Source organism: Asterias amurensis, chromosome 3 (assembly GCF_032118995.1).
Source record: "Asterias amurensis chromosome 3, ASM3211899v1".
NCBI lineage: Eukaryota > Metazoa > Echinodermata > Asteroidea > Forcipulatida > Asteriidae > Asterias > Asterias amurensis.
Window position 1 is genome coordinate 25,103,507 of NC_092650.1, and position 20,422 is coordinate 25,123,928.

Genomic DNA, 20,422 nt, shown 5'->3' on the forward strand with positions numbered 1-20,422 from the left:
TATCCTATTTCTGTTGAGCAATACTTCTCTGTGCTTAGCATTTTTTCTGCTTCACAGGCTATGTGAAATTTGACTCTTGACTAGGCCAGTGTCATTTCTTCTGTGAGGGCTGGGTGCCTGACTAAATGGATGGGTCTTAGTATGGTGCGGCTGAGCGTTTAAGAGCACCATACTCAAACGGTGGTGTTTCTGATCAGAAGAGTGTGGGTTCGAGTCCCAGTTGTGGCACTTGTGCCCTTGAGCAAGATACTTTAGTATAATTTGTTCGTCCTTTGGATGGGATATTAATGTGTTGGTCCCTTGTACTGGGATTGGTATGGACATAAGAACCCATAACACTTGTTGTATGTTAACGACACTGGACACTATTGGTAATTGCCAAAGACCAGTCTTCTCACCGTGTGTGTCTCAACATATGCACAAACTGACAAACCTGTGAAAATTTTAGCTCAATTGGTCGTTGAAGTTGCGAGAAAACTATGAAAGAAAAAACACCCTTGTCACGCGAAGTTGTGTGCTTTCAGATGCTTGATATCAGGACCTCAAATTCTAAATCCGAGGTGTCGAAAACTCCTTTCTCAAAGATTACTTCACTTCAGAGGGAGCCCTTTCTTACAATGATTTATACTATCAACCTCTCCCCATTACTTGTCGCCAAGAAAGGTTTTATGCTAATAATTATTATGAGTAATTACCAATAGTGTCCACTGCCTTTAACCCCAGTGTTTCTGGTTCACATACCAACCTTTTTTAAAGGCTTCCTCTTGTTTAGGCTTCCTCTGGATTGCAAGCTACAGTGATTAATCTAACTTTACAATGCATCTTTGGTTACCAGAAATAACAAATAACTGTAGTGGTAATGGGTCACCCTTTTTAAATGTGGTGACTTCAGGAGAGGTGTCATATCTGTCGATAGGGTGTGGTTAAACTATTTTCTGTATTGGAAAGGTGTGGCTATCAGATTTAAACATAGTTTGTTCTTATCTTCAAATGCTTGCTGAATGTATTTCTGAGCAAGATGTGGGAAGATTCACAAACTTATTAGACATTGATAGCTTATGAGACAATTATTCCGCATCGGTTGTTTCTACAAATAAATATTCAAGAAAGAGAAGTTCAGATCACCCTGTGATTAATGTGTAGCGGAGAAGAAAAGCAATCACACCCAATTGTACTTTATAGGTTCTTTCTCAATGTTTCTGCTAAGACTAGGACAAATCAGTTATTTTGAAAAAAAAAGTACCCTCGGAAAGTTGACTCATGGCACTGGTCGCCGTGGCAACGGATGCCAGAAGTAATCCGGGAGTATCATCAGGCAAATCAGGAGGTCGTTGATGAAATCACGGCTGAAATCACTGGGAAGCCATCATCCATGATGAGATGAAACGCCAAGGGTTAAGTTAACTCTGGACCCGGCAGCCTCATCTTCTCCTGGCTGTACTCTCTGAGACGACGATGGTGTTTAGGAGCAGAATGTCAAGGTCTAATGATGTGAATCTATGGGTTGCTTTCAAGGCACTGGACACTATTGGTAATTACTCAACGTAAATTGTTAGCGTAAAAACTAACTCGGTAAAGAGTAATTTAGAGCTGTTAAAAGTATAAAGCATTGTGAGAAACGGCTCCCTCTGAAATAAAATAGTTTTTGAGAAAAAAATAATTTCTCACTCAAATAGTAAAAACTTCAAGGCCTGAAGTCTTTTAAGTTTTATTAGGCATCTGAAGTAACACACGTTGTGGATCAAGGGTGTTTTTATTTCCTTATTCTCTTGCGACCTCGATGAACAATCGAGTCAAAATTTTACAGGTTTGTTATTTTAGTTTGAGAAAGAAGTAATTTTCCACGAATTTGATTTCGAGACCTCAGGTTAAGAATTTGAGGTCTCGAAATCAATGTGAAAGCACACAATTTCGTGTGTCAAGGGTGCTTTTTCTTTCATTATTATCTCGCAACTTCTTCTACAAATTGAGCTCAAATTTTGACAGGTTTGTTATTTTATGCATACGTTGAGATACACCGTAAGTAAGACACCTGGTCTTTGACAATTACCAATAGTGTCCAGTGTCTTTTAACTCTTTGTGAAATCCACCCAAGCTCTCTCAGAAGTCCAAGATGTGATGATTTTTTTGTAATATTTCATAACTAAGATCAAATTCATAAGAAAATGAAGATATAACCATGTAGAACACTCAACATTGCAGAGTAGGGCTTTCAAAACCAACATTACATGATACGACGAAGTGTAAGAATAGAGGAAGAAGGATAGGTTGGTAACCCTGTTCTGGTAAGCATATTATTTGTTTTGCTTACCTTCTTTGTGTGTGCTTAAGCAGCTCTATCAGTTTGAAATTGGGCCATACCACTCATGAGCATATTATACTTACCTTCCATGCATCAAAGTGTCACATGGACCTCCTTGATCATCATTCATTGAATGTATCAACCTTCCCCTCATTCCCCTCCCATCTACATGGAACCCCCTCTCTCACCACTTGGTACCTTCCAGGCAGTCCCAAACCCTTATATTTCAATATAGATGGCCTTGCCCTTTGAGGTCAGCTGCATTTACATGAGGGGTCAGCTATGTTCTTTGTGTGATCTCAATGGAGTATTAAGACACTAGCGCCGCCGCCGTTGCTGCATTGACTGCTGCATGGGCTATAATAAGGCCCTGACATAGACATAGGTCTGGGTTGGCTGAGCCAGTCTGGAGCGTGCAATGCTGTAGTGCCCAAAAGTGTACACATACATGTAAACCACACGTTTTGGCAACACGGACCTGAAAAAGTGGATTATCGTTGAACACAATGAAGGGCTAATTAATCTGAAGCTACTTGGATGGGTCTACTTGTTATAGGCAGACATCAGGTCCATTGGTGGGTTGCGTCGTCGTCGGGGTCCGGCTTATGGAGAAGACATGGGGAATGCTCAGATACACTCTGTTATACAAGAAAACTATAACCGTGACCTACAGCTTAAGGTAACAACACTAGGCCTACTACAAAATTTCCCTGATTTGTAATGTGTAGGGCATCTCTTCTGTGTGTGTACAGTGTGTGGATGGAGCGCATACTATGTATGGTTCAGTATGTGTGTGGGACCCAGTGTTGTGTGTGCGTATGAATGTATATTTTGGTGATTCCATGTTGAGTGGTAATATTCTATGTGCATGGTTTGAACATGGGATACTGGGTGTCATGCGTTTATTGCATGCAGACTCGTTTTGTTGTTGTTTGGTGTTGGATGTGTTTACAGGAGACGATTTCGTCCAGCAAATTTGCATAGCAACTTATTAAGACGTAACATGTGTAAGTGCAAATTGAATGTGAATATTGAGTCGCTATTACTGAACTTGGTAATTTTTTAGTAGCAAATTATGCGTTAATGTGTTAAGCATTTCGCTGCGCTACACAAGAAAACCTGCACACTAGTGCATTATTATCACAATTATCGTGGTATCGTTGTTGATGTGTGAAGTCAAAATTCAACGGTCTGTTTATCATGTTCGGATCTGTTTTTTGCTATAAACGTCTCGGCAAACGATCACTATCATTATTTCAACAATGATAACTGATTATTATGATGTGTACACGATGCACACGTGTACTGCATATTCACCAATTTGGGATATGTTGATGTTTTGTCTCAGTACAGAACAAAGTCTACAAAAGATACACAGTACAGTTTTTAATCCTACATCAAAATTTCAAGTAAACAATGATAGAACATACCCAGCGCAACACCTTTTCGGAAGAAATAAAACTTTCAAGTAAATTAGTAATTTTACCCAAATAAAAAACAAAACAACCCCCCCCCCCCTTAAATTAGCACTTATTTTGTTTTACGCGGGCCAGGCACTAGTTTATGTGCTATCAACACATACTGATATTACTCGATGTAAAGTGTGTAAGCAGGTGTGCATTTGCACAATTGTTGAGCATCACGTGCAACTTGATCCTTGTGTAACAGAGCCGGAGAAATAGGAATTTAAAATATAGGCACAGCAGCTTTTCCTTCACCTGTTTAATGAAAAGGGCTTTTTAAAATGAGTGGGAATATAAGGGTAGGCGGGGAGATTTTCAACAGAGCTCTGTTTACAAAAAAATTGCATGGTAAATACGTACCCATGAGATAATAGACCTTGCCCGGCTCAGTCTTTTAATCACGCTTTCTACTGCAGCAGCTCTAAATAACCTTGTGTTTTCCCCTTAAAATATTAAACTGCATAACTTTCTCCTCGATCGCACAATTAAACGCACGACACATTTGATGGTTGTCTGATTAGGATCATTCGGATGGATCGTCGGTTCATAATGAAATGTAACCTTGATTCCTGAACAAAGAGACAGGATCATTTTAAAAACCATACTTTAATGGACGTGTGCATAAATAATGAGTGGAAGCGAACCACTATTAGCCTTGACCATGACTGCTAGCCTAGCAACCTCGACAAACACTTCCATGAAAAAAAAACTTGTTAAAGCTGACTGCAGGGCCTAATTTCATAATAGAAAATATTGCTTAACAACTTTCTGTTTCTAAGCGGGAATGAGCAGGATACCAGTCACACCAGGTCTGCTACACGGAGGCAACAAAGGAGATATTCACGTGCCCCTGGTCATTGCCTTGGTGCCCTTGAAATGCTCCCGTAGAAATTTTCAATTTCCTCATAGGGTGCCCTAATTTCATAGGGTGTATGAAAGCTAGATTTCAGTGCCTCACAAATACTCTTTACTACTACTATTACTATTATTATTATTATTATTATTATTTTTATTATTATTATCATCACTCTTTATTTGATGCCCTTGTAACCATTTTAAAAGTATTTTGAATTTTGTGAGATTTGACTCTGAGAAGGTTGTGAACCTTTGGTTTCAAACCTCAGTATTGGTTAGAATTTATTAGAAACCTCAAAATCTTTTTAGGTTAGAAACCTCAAACCTATTTAGGTTTGAAACTTCAAAACATCACTTATGGTTGTTGATACCTCTGTTAAAAAAATGTAGAGTTCATGGTGAGATAGTTGACTTTGTGAATGTTGGTCTGGATATAATGTTTTCCTATATGTACAGACACTGTCATTGCCAACTGTTGATTCTTAATATTAAATAACGTTTGAACGTAAAAATTGGTGTATTTCTTTTGTTTACCGGCAAACTATTCTGTTCCCACTTGCCAACGTCTTCATCACATTCATGAATCCCTGGACTTTGCTATAAACCTCCTGGTTTCCCCGTCTCCTCCCAGAGATGGATGGTGATCAACTGAAAAAAAGTAAGACTGCTGGTTGATCCAATCTTGCCAACTCTTGCTTAGTAAAGTTGTTGACGTTGTTTTGCTTTGGTCTGTGTCTAGGGCAGGTTAGTCTGGGTATGAACTGTTGATAGTGGATATGTGGTTTAAAACCTTCTCTAGGATGTAGTTTAGTAAGATGCTGAACATTGCCAATTTGTTTTAAAAACATTTCCAGAATGTCATTTGTAGGTCACTCAATGCAAAGTTGTTGCCAATTTGGTTGTCTGGAACTATAGGTTCGTGTAACCATGCACTTGTCAACACAAACTTATAAAAGTTAATAACTGTGCACAGTTAGCCGTAACGAGTTCACCTTCTTGGACCTCGGTCAAGGTCAACACATGATTCTGTCTCATTCTACAGGTCTTTCCTCTGTACACTTCCTCACTTTACAGGCTTCGAATTAACCAACAGCACCCACACCAATTGCCGTGGTGCCTTGTACTTTAGCTGTGTCGCCCTCAATACATACTTATTTCCTCATAGAAGTGCCCCTTGCCAGTAGAAAGTTGTGTGCCCCTTGAAGAGCAAAGTTCAAGGCTCGCCCTAATGGTAATCGTTTGGAAGAAAATTAAAAGCTTCACTGCTAAATTACCCATGTCCATTAATACATGAGGGGGCACAATCTTTTTAATATTTTAGTGGCCACTTAGCAAATTATTTTACAGAATTCACACACAAGTTTTTTTTTTCATGGACTAGAGCCAGCAGGACCAGAGCCTTATTTCATGGCTCTGCTTATCGTCGAATTCTGCGCTTTTTATCACTATTCCTTGCTAACTGTGCACGTTCCGAACCTCTGCAGTAGTAAGCGAAGGATGCCTAGTAACATGGAGAATCCAATGCACTTGAGCAAAATTTCTTGCTGACGCGTGAAACGCTTCTGTCGTGCCTCAGAATGACAACACTATGATGTCATTAATGGGATGTTGCTTTGTTATAACACTTCCAAGCTGCAACAAAGCGGCTATACAAAACAGATTTTCCACATATATGTGACGTAATATGAGTGATGACGTGATTTTATAATTATTATTACACAATTAAGATCTGTTTAGTCTCATTTAAACTCAATTTCCTAAGATGATTGAAAATACTTCGTAAATGAATTTCAGCAAAGTTTACTTGTTGCCATTTAGTTTTTTGATTCTGTGTACCATCAAAATATACACTCTCAGGGGTCTAAATCCTGCTGTATTAGAATACCGTGAATTGATTTGAGTTCTTCACCGAGTAAATAATGAATGTGTCTTTTTGCGTGCTTCATAAGAGCCGATTCAGATCACAATTATTCAGAGCAGCTTGCCCCAGTTTTTAAGGGTAGGGGAAACATATGGAGGGAGTCAAGTTACACACTATCCAATAAAATAGTTTGAAATGTGATATTTTCTGAGCTAAAGTGAGTTGGTTTCTATGGGTCACAAACAAACATGACTCGTTTTACGTTTTGTGCTCAAACACAATAATACCTTTTTAATATTTTTTTTGTTTGTTTTTTACTCTAACACTGATGTGTACTTGATAAGCACTGTGCAGAATTTCGTGCCTCTACTAACAATGTACTGCCGAATTCTACGCTTGCCATTTAAGCTCCAAACTTCAGCGTTATAGCTGTGCAAGTAAAGAATGAATATTGATGTAGAGTAGTAGTACACGCACAAGCGAAAATTTTCTGCTAACCTGTAGCTGTGTGGAATGCCTTGCTTTGGTAAGCGCCAGTTCTTCGCTTACAAAATGGTTAGTACGTTACTTTTTTAATATGGACAAGACTGGTGCGTACAGGGCCCAATTTCATGGCTCTGCTTACCGGCGAATTCTGCGCTTATGATCATGATTCCCCGCTTACACGTACATGCAAGCGCCGAATTTCTGCCTTAGGCTTGTAAACGTAGAATACCTAGTAACTCAGAGTACACACGCGCAGAAGCCAAAATTCGCCGCGAACCTGTGAAATACGCTTACCGTGTAAGCACAGAATTTCCTGCTTCTGTAAGCGCTGATTCTGTGTTTACAGTAAGCAGAGCCATGAAATTGGGCACAGTACATGACCTTTATTGGGTTTTTTTAGAGCTTGATTGGTTTAAAAGCAAAATCCCAGAGGGTGGGGGAAGAACTAATGGCTTAAATTCCCCCCAATTCCTGTTTGTTGTACCTCACCTTTCTGGTCAATTTATGTCCACATTCACCAGGATGTTATTTATTATTAGATTCTTGTGCCAGGGGTTCACACAGAACGATTCTTCCAGCGGGAATTTTTTTGTTTCCATCGCCCATGATACGCTTGAACTCAAGCGAAGGAAAAGTAGAATCTATCCAACGGGCAGGTCAGAATTGTTTTTGATGGGAGACTTTTGAGACACTGGCGGCAGCAGAACATAACGGTCTTTTGATTGTGGTTCTGAGTGTGCTCACTATTGTGCGTGTAGGTCTGAGCAAACGCACTACTGAGGAGAACTGTGAAAATGGACCGTCCAAAGGCTCCCTTTTAAAGCAAAATAATTTCAAGGCCAAGTTTTCCACCATGACCGTAAAAGTTATATGTGCAAATCGGTGAACATATATCTTTTCAAAAAATAGTTAGTGGCCCGACATTTCAACCCTGGCAGAGTCTTTCTATTTTAGCCATCTAGAAAGACTTGGGTCGAAACTTAGTTGGTATTAAAGCATTTTGCAACAGCTAATGTTATTTTCAATCGTACGAATGCTGTGCACATCCTTAAAGAGTCCAATATCAAAGAGAAGGAATAAATTTTGGTGGACTGTGCGAATATTCACATCCTCTTGGACACTTACAAAGTCATGAACTACATGGCAGTGTAATTGGCATAACCCGTTATCTCAATTAAAACCTCATTGTAACAATAAGGAAATGAATAGTCATCAAGCAGGAAACTCTTGGTTGACAATGAGGAAACAGTTCCGTCTTGGTACTTCTCAGTTTTTGTTTTCCCTGATCTATACATTTGCCATAAACTGGCCTGACTTTTCAGTGCCTCAATGCCCCCTGGTCATTGCCTTGGTGCTCTTGGCAATTTCTTTCCTCATAGGGTGCCCAGTACCAAGGAGAAAATGCATTGGTGCACTTGCCCTTTCAAAAACGAAACATACAGCCCTGCATAAAACTTTTTGAGACTGTGCAAGTCTTGTTCTTTTTCAAACTTCCGGGACAAAAACCATATTGAGTTTAACATTTTCTCCCCACAGCACAGGTCAAATGAATATTTGAAAGCTGAAGGAAGCCAACCCTCTAATTACACTATGTGAAGTCTGAACAATTACAGAGCGCCATTATCAGCGTTTTTATTCCATAATCCTGTAGGGCGCTCAATTCTACTCGTAGTAAGCAATTCCGTTGCGTACTGCCCTTCTCAATACATAAACAAGTAGTTTGTGGTCTTGCAAGCGCAATATTTTTTTTATCTCAGTCAGTGTTATCTTCCCGATGACCTAATATTGACATCCCTTTATGGTCCACACTCCCTGAGAATGTCTGTGACAGTCAACGACCTGTAGAACAGTCAACCCGAGTTACTATGTGTAATCCCCAGTCAGATAGTGCATAATTCCTGCGACATAAGAGTCTCAGAAGCAAGGAATCTTTGCTTCTGGACATGGAAGAAGACAATTTACTTTAAAGGGAAGATTTTTCCCTGGCGAGAGAAAATTACCTTCTGTATAAATCTCTTTTGTTAATTTCAAGACGGTTCATCCGGCTCCACTTGCGCATGTGATGATAGCTCTACAAAGTCACGTCACATAAAAATGATAATAATAGAGGTCTTCTGTATGTCTGTATGATTAACCTTTCAGTGTATGCATATTATTAAACACATCAATTTTTTGTTTAGTTCTCTGGAATTGTCATGTTTGAAATAATAACACCCAAAAACAATGTTTTTGTTATTTTTTCTTCAATGCCTGACTAGTTCCACACACATTTCTTTAACCATGGTTACCACTTCTTTTAGCAAAACAATTATATCTAAAATAATGGCTACGTGCCTAGATATAAATGGTGTTTTGATTTTTTTGACACAGATTTTCCTGTAACAGTTTTTTGGGAAAATAAAATAAAATAAAACAAATGCAAAGCAGAAAGACGGTTTTGCTTTAGAAATGTTGATACTATATTATCTTGGGAAGCACTGGAAAATGTGAATTCAGGATAGTACCTTTATTGTGACCTTTTTGGTTAATGTAGACTATGCCTTTTTGCCAGCTGTGGCTTTTTAGTAAAAGCTGCTTACAAAGACTGGTCTATGATGGGTAATTTTTTTAGGTGTTCCGAGCAACACTCGGAATTTGTCTTGTTTATGCGTCCCAATCAGAGAGATGGCACAGATTGTTTATTGCGTAAAACTTAAAGGAACATTACAGAATTGGTTTTGTGAACAAAACGTCTGCTGGCAGTGTAAGCACTCTATGTAATCCACCATATACATAAACTGACAAACATGTAGAAGTTTGGGATCGATCATCCATCTGGGCATAAGAAAATTCACACATTTTACACATTTTGCATAACACTGAGTGATAAACTCAAATGCAAAATTAGATTATTTATTTCTTATCAAGTATGAAATTTCAGACAGACACATTTCAAGGGATGTTTTCTACTATCATCATCATTAGACCGTGTAAGTTTGATATAACTCTGTGGTCTTCACGTTTTTGTTTCTGACCAATTCTGTAATGTTCCTATAAATGTAACTGAAATACCTGGCATTTTTCCCAATTTCCCAATTTCCAAGTTTTCAAAACACCTTAAAAATCAGGATGTCTTAATCCGGCACGTTAATCCGGAGGTTGTTGGTTCGAATCCTACTCTAGTCAATTCTTTGTTCAACCCCAAGAAACAATATTTCGTTGATTAAAACCCTTCTCAAAGTATTCTAATTTATTCTATCAACAGCTGCAGTGCTTTACATTAAGCAAAAATGTCATGTCATTTTTTTTAAGAGTATTTACTGATCTATTACTGATCTATTGACCTTAAAAGAACGAAGTTGACGACAATAAATGTTTTTAGGTGAACATATCGGCACTGTTTTCAGAAAGAGGTAATTTTTTGCAACAAAAATATTCTGCCAAATCTGTATTTTTTTTTTACACATTTTGTAAAATGTAATTTGTGAAATCAACATTCTCCAAGTTTCCAGTGCTATTTCATTTTATTTGTCTAATTAGTACAACAACCATTTCACCAAACTCCTACTTTTGCGTTTTCACAAACAGCCACACTTAGATTTGCCAGTTTTTACATTGTTTATTACATATAGTGCTGGCTTTCTCCAAACATGAAAGTTTGGCTGCAGTGCCTAAGCTTGCCTTTCGTGAAAAGTGATGATATGAAATATTTGCGGTTTGTAAATGTGGTTGATTGGTATCACTTGTGGTTTGCGGGGACATTCAATGGGTATTAATCTCTTAATTGCCAAGGGATAAGGTTCTTACAAGACAGGGGCTCAATTTCTCAAACTCGAATTGGTCTTGAGATGATTTTGAGCTGAGGGTCCAATCTTAATTGCTAAGGGAAATGGCGATGTCACAATACACAATACTGTGTGGTGAGGAGGAATAATATTCAACTTTATTTCTCAAGATGAATTTCTCAAGATGGCTTTTCAACTGTTCTAGAAGTTGAGCCCACGGCTTGGTTTCAGAAGGCTCTATTTAAGTTTAGTTTGCCAATTAATCAATTTTAAGTAGAATTTGAAAAAATGCATGGTGGAGGTACACAACCTAGTGAGGTTTTTCAATTGAAGCATCATGTGCTACACAACATGAGTAACATAACAAAATTATGTTTCCCAGAATAAGGTTACCAGCCAAACCAACAAGTCACACATGCAGTTTGTGACTGGTATCCTGCTCATTTCTCAGCAGACAATTGTTCGCAGTATATTTCTGCTTTAAGAACTCTATGAAATTGTGCCCAGGTAGCACCCAAACCCTGCACATTCTACTGGCATTGTTTCGTGATTCCGCCGACTTCCTTCAGTTTTCAGACCGTTTTTAATTTTTTTTTTTAAATTGTTCCCCCTCTTCCCTTCCTCCCCTCAATGCCTCGACCACACTAAGTGGACGGACATGTCTGCCCCAGTTAATCTTGAAACGCATCTCAGGTAAGGGGTTCCCTAACTAAATAAGAACTAATGTCATAATCAAATCAAGCAGGTGCGTATTATACATTTGAAGTAATTTCCCTGGTGGTCGGCAAACATGGTTCCCCCTCTAAAACACAGTAGTACAACTTCACTTGTTTGCCCCTTCTCTCTTCGTTGTGGATACGGAACTAGGCCAAACATGAAAGAGGTGATAGTTCCACGGATCGTAACAAAAATATTGCCACACATAGATATTTGCCCTTCAAAACCATATTTATTCCTGATCCATGATCATAACAAGGTCTATGTTTTACTCTTTTTTTCACCGAACTCACCGAAAACCATGGAGCGATTAAAAAGACCCATGGTAAAACAAATAATTGTTTTTATTCCCGATGCAAATTTAACATCGATTAAATATACTCTTCCTTTGCTCTTTCCAGAAAAATGCCAACGTAGTTTCCATGTCTGGAATATTTTTTTGCATGATGCAAAAGCCATCAGTAGCTATTTGAGATCTTGATCTATCCTGTCAAAATAAAAATAAAAAATATAAAAAAAAAGGAGGGAAAAAAGAAAGAAAGAAAAGAATGCTTGCAATTTGATATTCTGGGGTTTGAGGCATTTTATCCTCCTTTCTATCCGTTGTGAATGTGTGCGTGGAATTCCTTTGCGGGCAACCCTTGACCTCTTAGCTGTGGCAGGCTTGGCAGGAAGTAATTACAGTTGGTTGGCGGATTAAAGCTTTGATCCCAGGGGGCATTGTACTCTACATATTGTCTGGCGTGTGTGGGGGGGGGGGGGGGGGGTTGTGTTGGCCTGTAGTGTATGCTTCGTGCATAAGAAACGAGAATGACTTATCCATAGCCTGACTTCACATGTAAAGTGCGTTGTGTACATGTATGGTACACATGATAATGAAGTTGCTTTGGGTCAGTGTTTGTGTGTGTGGAACAACAGTTCGCTGCCTATACACAAAATATGCCCTTGAATGAGGTGTTTTTTGTATTCATTTTGTTAGGGGGTATCCAGATGCCTATTAAGCTACATGTGTTTCTTTCTTCATGACTTGGATTTATGCATTTTATGTACAATTTTTTTGAAGAGTCTTCTGTTTATATTATAATTATTGCTCTCAAGTGCATTTGGAGCGCATCGGTGTAACAGATTTTATGTGTTTCCGACTCTGTTCATGTTTAATTCATAATCATTGGAAATCATAGCTGTATCTTTATGGAGATCTTTATTTAGGCTGAGTAAGAAACAAACCAGTTGATCAACCCCACCCTCGACCATTTTTTAAAGCTGCATCGTTGTATATATATGCTATTTTTAATTTTTAATTTGTTTAAGGAATTTCACTTCATCTTGGAACCAGTTTTTGACAGTTAATTTAATTTACCCATTATTTCAAAAGTAAAGCCAGTAAATGTTTAGTCTGGCTCTTTTTACCTTCTTTCCTTCCTCCTTTTGCCCTTGGGGGATGCTCCATTAGAAACTTACAATTGCCTCGTTTGGTAGCCTAAACTACCAAGGAGAAAATGCCTTGGCGCCCTTGCTCCCTAAAAAAAAAACCTCAAGCAAACAGGCATGTATGTATGCCAAGCATTGCCTGACCAGCAAAACAGGTGAGGTGTACTGTGTGATCTGTACCTTGTAAGAAAAAAAACTTAATTAGTAGAAATTTATGTGCTTTTAGGCGAGCAAAAAAAGAGAGGAGATACAAAACCATAGAAATGCAAAGTGAACATACAATTTCATCTGATCTGAACCGTATTAACAATGATTGGTCGTGGCTTTATTCCGTAAAGATTCATCAGGGGCCAATTTTAAAAAGCTCAGCACAAAAAGATTGCTTAGCACTGAAAATTAAGCTCACCAGAATCACTAGGTTACGAGCCAAATTGCCATGTCATGTACACAATTTGTGACTGGTATCCTTCATCCGATGACCAGGAAATTGTTGAGCAAAATTTTCTGCTTAAACAGCTCTATGAAATTGGGCCCTGATTCTGACGAGTTCGTCAATAGACTGCTGTCATAAGCCGAACTAAGTCAAATCACAATGGCAATAGGGAAAAAAACCCATCTAAATATGAGTGTTATTAGGGCTTTGTGAAATCGAGTCCAAACCTTGCATGCTCAACGGTGTAAATAATGGTAATTAATGTTGGATCAGTAACAGAGGAATGAAGTTTCCATTTCTTGCTTCCCTATCATGCCCGTCCTCTCCTAGAACCCCATGCTCGGCCCTCCTCCCACACACCCCTCCTCCTACCACCAACGCTTCCCCCCTAGGGCCACTTCCCATGCTACTCCAGGCCGCTTCCTTCCTCTCACGCCTCTCCCACAACATCTCCCCAAGAACCCTTTCCCCGGCTCCCTCCCTATGCTCCAGAACCCCTTCCCACCCCTCTCCCAGAACGCAGTCACATGCCCCAAAGATTTGGTCGAATAATTTATTAAAATCTGGCAAATTCCTAGGACTTTCCTCCGAAATAGCTTTCTCTGCCACTGAAGATAATTTGATCAGTCTCAGAGGAACGAAGCCTCCCACTCCCCTCCCAGACCCCACTTCCATGCCCCCAAAACAAGGTTGATTATTTGACACATTGTATAATGCAAACCGTGGAAAACTCCTAGGAAATACAGGAAGCAGACATGTTCCTTAAAATGGCTTTTGGGTTTAGGGAGAAGACCCCCGGGTTAAGCACACTGAGTGTTCTCTTTCCCTTGGAAAACAAACTGTATCAAGCTGAAACAAACTGGGGGTTGAAATTTCCCAGGATTTGGCTAGACACTGTGGAAAGGGCTGGAGAGATTGTAACTTGGAAGGATGTTTTTTTTTTTAGTTAAGTAGGGTAAACCATAAATATCAATATCCCCCCCCAAAAAAAAAGACAGTTTCAAAGACTGATCCACATGAACTTAAAGGCATTGGACATCTTTATGCTTAATTTTTTTTTTGAGTAGTTACCAATAGTGTCCAGTGCCTTTAATTTTTGTTTACATCCATAACTAGCCCCCTCCCTGGTACTTGTAAAACAAATAAAACAACCACAAACTCGCAAATTATTATTGAAATATTCAAAAATACTCCCTTTGATAATGGATTGTACAATCTAACTTCAGCATTTTCAATCGGTATTCTCTGATCGTCTTCTACGTACATGTATGCATAGGTTTTTTCCCTCTTCTCTTTCCCCTACTTGTAGTTGCATACACAAGTACACATGACAGCTCCAATTTAGCCTTTTACTATGCACACACGGTTACTTTAAAATACAACTGAATACAAAAGAGTGAGAAAATCTGATTCCAAATCCGCCTAGGGGGATGCTAAAGCAATGCGTGCATCAAGGGGTTCCATTGCTTATGACGCAGTGTCTTAATTTCCTTAGCCTGGGGTCTTTTTTCTCTCTTCGTTTTCCACCCTACAAGAAGTAACCCTGTTTTTCTCTAAGGCCAATTGTATATTAATGTTGCTGTTTGTAATTAGATGCATGTGGTCTGCGCGAATCCATAATTTTACAAAGCACAACAATTTGTGCTTAGCATGGACAAAATATTACCAACCAGAATTCCATGTACAGTGTAAGATTACATTGCATGATAGGATTTCTGCTAACTTGGCAATTAGCAAATAGATTTATACAGCAATACAAAGGGGGAAATATGTTTATGAAGTTAGGGTCTACAAAGAATGTTACTGTAAGCGGCAGAGCCATCATATTGGCTCTGCTGAACGGAAGGGTCATCCCCTTAGGTTGGCCTAAGATTCTTGAGTGTTTTCAGACCCTTCATTTTTTATACAAAACCGATCGTTCATGATGACAGGAATGTCGAACATTCTGAAAAAGGTGTTGAAGCTGTCAGTAATTGGGATGACTTATAGCTCTATCCATTTTTACACCTGCAGGCTAGTTTATTTTTGGCCCTCTATATTTTGTTTTCAACTCGGAGTAAGCAGTATAAAATGTTCCATAAAATCAGGTTGTCCCGGATAATTTATAATAACCAACATGCAAACCCATCTTTATTTAAAAATAAATACCACATCTTGGCAGAAACCTTGTAAAACATATCTAGCTGCCAAGATGGATGCCAAGCTGTAGTTTATATTTAGTAATAATAACATAGACCGTGGCGCATTTTACAAAAGCGTATCAATGTGCTTTAAAGCAAGTGGCAAGTAGGTTTCATAGTGGACACTAAGGTAGTGGACACTATTGGTATTTAATCAAAATATTTATTAGCATAAAACCTTACTTGGTAATGAGAAAGAAGTAATCCAAAACTTTGATTTTGATACCGCAGATTTAGAATTTGAGTTCCCGAAATTAAGCATCTGAACGCACACAACTTCCTGTGACAAGGGTGCTTTTTCTTTCACTATTATCTGGCAACTTCGATGACCGATTGAGCTCAAAGTTTCACAGGTTTGTTATTTTATGCATATGTTGAGGTACACCAAGTGAGAAGACTGGTCTTTGACAATCACTAAAGGCATCCAACTCCTATATCAGGAAAAGAGCAAACTGGAATGCCATTGTTAATCGATGGTTATATTTAGTGTGTTTTTTCTTCTTCTTCTTTAAAAAAAAGTATTAAATACAGGATTAGTGACTGTTTCGTTGCAAATATCCACATTTAGTCTTCTTTTTATCATTAAGTTATAATGCTGTCTTGTCTGGGAAATTCAGTGTTGAGAATGGCGCCTAAATCACATAAATTTTTTAAAAGAAGATATGTTTCCATGCCAGCGTCCCAGCAATGACTGTGCAGCGTGCAGCACTTGCGTGCTTGGATTGATCCATAAACAGTGAGTGGAAGAGGTGATAGTCATTGATACTGGCACATTTGCTTAGTGCGATTTTTTTTCCTGCGCTGGCTGTGGGTGTTCCATGCATAGGACGGACGGATGGAGATGACAATATTTCTTCTTGATGGCACTGCATGATGAGGGCCTTGCTTGATGCTCCGCTGCCCAAATGAGATCATAGCGCTTGGATATTGGTGCGAGGTGCACAAGCGAGGCTGTAGGATTGCGTGCAGAGATGACCCCTTGTTGAACCTCATAGTATCACATCACTGTCATAATACACTTAGTGGCGTTATCGCTGCGGTTTGCGGTGGGACAGGGGGGGGGAGAGAGGAGGCGTTTCTTTTATGCAGCGAGGCAAGGCTCCCCATGATTACAAACGGGCCGTTACATCACATGTGTTGATCCAGAAATGATGTCCATGTTATTGGCAAGCTTATGATCTTGTTCATTGGTCTGTTTGTGGTAGCGTTAACTCATGTGCAAAGCAACACATCGCCACGGAGGAAAAAAATCACTGGGGGAGACCTGCACGATTTACCGATTTCTTTGCACATGGCAGTTGCATCATACCATAAGCCAATGAGCTGTAACAACCAACAGGCTAACGATTAGGTTAATAAGGGGCGATTCGGTGAAGACACATTAAGGAAAAATTGCGGTTTACTTGATGCATCTCAGAAGCATCAGTCATTAGTCCGCAGCCAGGCCCTGGAATTGCACAGAGTCCGTGGAGGAGCCTCTGTTGCTCTTGGTCCTAGCCTTGGTGCCCCTAGTCCTGGCCTTGGTGCCCCTTTAAAATAATCCCATACCATTATGGGGAGTGCCCTTTGAAAATGAAAATCACTGTGCCCTTTCAAAAATAAAATTCAAGGCCGGGTGCAATGCATAGATCTTAATCACGATGTGGTCATCTTGATTTTACTCCATTCCAACTCATTGTAACCAAACTGCGGCTGGACGAAATAGTAGTCAGGTGCCATGTGCAATGAATGTTAGCATTCATTACTGTTATTGGAAACAGGGAACATGACCAAGAGTGATAAAGGTCTAGCATGAGCTTTCTTCTTATTGAAACTCGATTCATTTTAATTTCACTGGTTGAATCTTTATCCTGTTTTGGATTGTGTAGGTTTTTCTCCTTTTTTTCAAGGAGATTTGTATATTCAAATATTTACTTGCAATATGGATTAATCATGTTTTTACAAATTGGAAACCATTCAAATTCAAACAGTTTTCATAATTGTCTTGGCGTTGTTTTGAATCAATAGCATTGCTGTTACATTAAGCCAGTTTTTACCGAACTGTTTTCTAGACAAATTTGGTGAAGGTTGTTAATGTTATGTCAGCTGTTCACAGACGAAAAGGTCTCTGTCGTCAATCACAATGCAAACTATCGATTGAAAACAACTTGAAACTTATCATTAATTGTACATTGACTTGAACAATGAATTAAACATAGTTTTTTTTTCCCTCAAAACTGGGGGAATACTGTGGCCTAAATTCAGACATGTTTGGTCGAAGATTTGATAAATTGAAAACAAGGTCTTCGGAATGTTTTCTGGTTGGTGTTTATCTTGGTTTTAAAAGTCATGCTGTAAAATCTGGAGCATTTTAAAAGTATTTTTTTCTTGATGTATTTTCTGGAAATATTAATTTAAAAAATAGTGTTTCTTTGTATCTGCTGGAATCTGGGGACATCAACACGCAATTTGTGCCAATCAACCCGATATTAGGCTAGCTTGTGCATTTGGAGAGCCCCGATATTAAAGAAACATGTTCGTGGAAAATTACTTCTTTCTCAAAAACTGGTCACTTCAGAGGGAACCGTTTGTCACAATGTTTTATACTATCAACCTCTCCCACTTCTCGTTACCAAGTAAGGTTATATGCTAATAATTATTTTAAGTAATCACCAACAGTGTCCACTGCCTTTAATTGAAACTTTCTAGCCAGGACCTAAGCCAGAGGGCCTAAGGCGTTATTCAAATAAGGCCTGTAATATTAGTTAGGTCGTATCAGCTGTACAGTCCTGACTTCCTCAAACTGGGACAATACTTAGAGATGGGTTTTTAAAGGATTTGGAAAGGCTTGCGTATTATTCCAAGATGCACGGTTTGGAACAGCCTGTCTGAGAGATTTGTCATGTTTCTTGAAGTAAGGATTTTATTTTCATCAGTGATTAGTCCGGAGCCAGGCCCTTTGCCTTCAGTCTGTCTGAAGATGTTTCACTTGTGCCCAAGCCGCTAGTTGTCTTTTCATAATGATGCAGAGAGTCAATAAATAATTGATTTGTGTCTTCTTGATTAGCTTTGAGCTCTGGGGTGGATTTCACAAAGAGTTGGGACTAGACTTATCTCGAGTTAGGACCAGTTACTCGTCCTAACTTAGGACTATCCATGCAATTTGTATATCTCCTAGGACTAGTCCTAAGTTAGGACTAGTCCTAAGTTAGGACTAGTCCTAAGAGTCCTAAGTTAGGACTAGTCCTAACTCTTTGTGAAATCGACCCCTGAGATGCACATCAGTTCAAGTCAGGTCAACATTTATTTCATGCAACTCTTCTCAAGATATAACATTTGCAGAATATTACAAGCCAAATAATAAGAAAATCTATAAAACCAAAATAAAGAGAGTATGTCAGCTGTCAGATTAAGCCAAGGCTTGTAGAAGACGGCCTAGACAGACAAACAAGGAGATTGAGACAAACAGAACAAAGAGCCATTACCACAACTTTAAAACACAGCTTTAATATTCCATGTACTGCTTCTTGCCTAGATGTTTCTCTCCATCCTACAATTAGACTGTTATAAAATGAATATCAATTCCTTTCCTTAACTCCCCCACACCTACCCCAAGTTATTTTCATCTTAGATAGTTTCTTCTTGTCCCCCTTCCCAAGACTAGTTTTTAGCCTTGTCTTGGGTTTTGCATTTAAACAAACTAAACAAAAATAAACCTTACAAAATACTGGCCACTGTAGAATTCTGTTCGTCAAGGAACCCTAACAGATAAATCACTTTGGTCCTGCAGGCAATACTGGACCCTACTCGTTTACTTTAAATCCAACATGTAAGTCTTGAATTAGTATTGATTTGCATGCAACGTGCACTTCTAAAAAATTGTTCCTTCTCTTTAATTATCCTAACCTTTCAGCTCCCCCATACAAATTCTGCCATCGTCAGTGAAATCGTCAATCCCCTCCTCCTGAATATCAAGCTAATATCTTGTACCCAGACACCATTCTAACCTGTTCATAACAAGTCAGCCAATTACAAGGAACCAGACTACAGTTAGATTCTCATTTTATAACTAAAGTAAAAGTACAGTGGACCTCTGGCTATGCACAGTGAAGATCCCAAGTGAATCAGACCATGTCTTTATTTAACCACTAACGACTAATTTGGCGAGCGCAGGTACAATACAGCTTTCACATTAGGTTATCATCTGTATTGATCAGCGTCCCTTCCGTCCCTTCGATACAAACATAGTTCAAGGTCTTGTTGTAATGTTGGTTTCTATCTGAGTATCCCTACTTGTTATTATCAACGGGTTATTGTTAATCATTTGCGGAAAGTGAAAACCACTATTCAACATTATTATCACTCTCCATAGTACTCAGTTGGGTCATTGAGAGGGAATATAAAGACATTAAAAACCCGGCACAAGGAACGGAAAGCAATTTCAAATTGCTTTTGTTCGTATCCGTCGATGATGGAGTTGGAAGGTTACTTGCACTTAATATAATAATGATGTTTTATTTGTTCCATTTTGAGAGTAATTGGCTCATTTTATCAGTAAATGCATCTCGATTGGGTAGTTACAATGTAATATACAAATATTGAATGCGTCAGAGTGAATTGTCTGCAGAATATCACACGGTGAAATATGGACTATTCCATTTCACTAGGCGAAGCCAAAAGAAATGTTTACCGTAAGTCGGATTTAACCAAGTGAGTATATTCTGCGACAATGCTAAAATAAAATGCATTAAAATAATTTGTTTTATATAACAAATCACCAATGACAAATAACAAATTGAAATGTCAGTCCATTAACTATTTTTTGTATAACTCACACATAGATTTGTGTCCTTTGGAAAATGTGAACACAATTTAAACAAAAATCAGAGACATAGAAACTCATCCATCCAAAACACTTAAAAACTATAGTCCAAAACCTTCTAAATAACAT

At 38.7% G+C, this 20,422-nt stretch overlaps 1 protein-coding gene across 8 annotated transcripts in view; it reads left to right on the forward strand.

The window, feature by feature from the left end:
- LOC139934558 (uncharacterized) overlaps positions 1-20,422 on the forward strand; it is a 142,494-nt gene that overhangs the window by 36,906 nt on the left and 85,166 nt on the right. For 3 of the 8 annotated variants that reach the window (XM_071928821.1, XM_071928822.1, XM_071928823.1), the window contains exon 1: positions 2,641-2,981. The exons of 4 other annotated variants lie outside the window; for them this stretch is intronic. In XM_071928821.1, coding sequence (XP_071784922.1) covers positions 2,919-2,981 — 63 coding nt within the window. In that variant the 5' untranslated portion in view covers positions 2,641-2,918. Of the gene's footprint in view, positions 1-2,640; positions 2,982-20,422 lie in introns of those variants that run through there. One more of the 8 variants, XM_071928826.1, reaches the window with a different exon arrangement.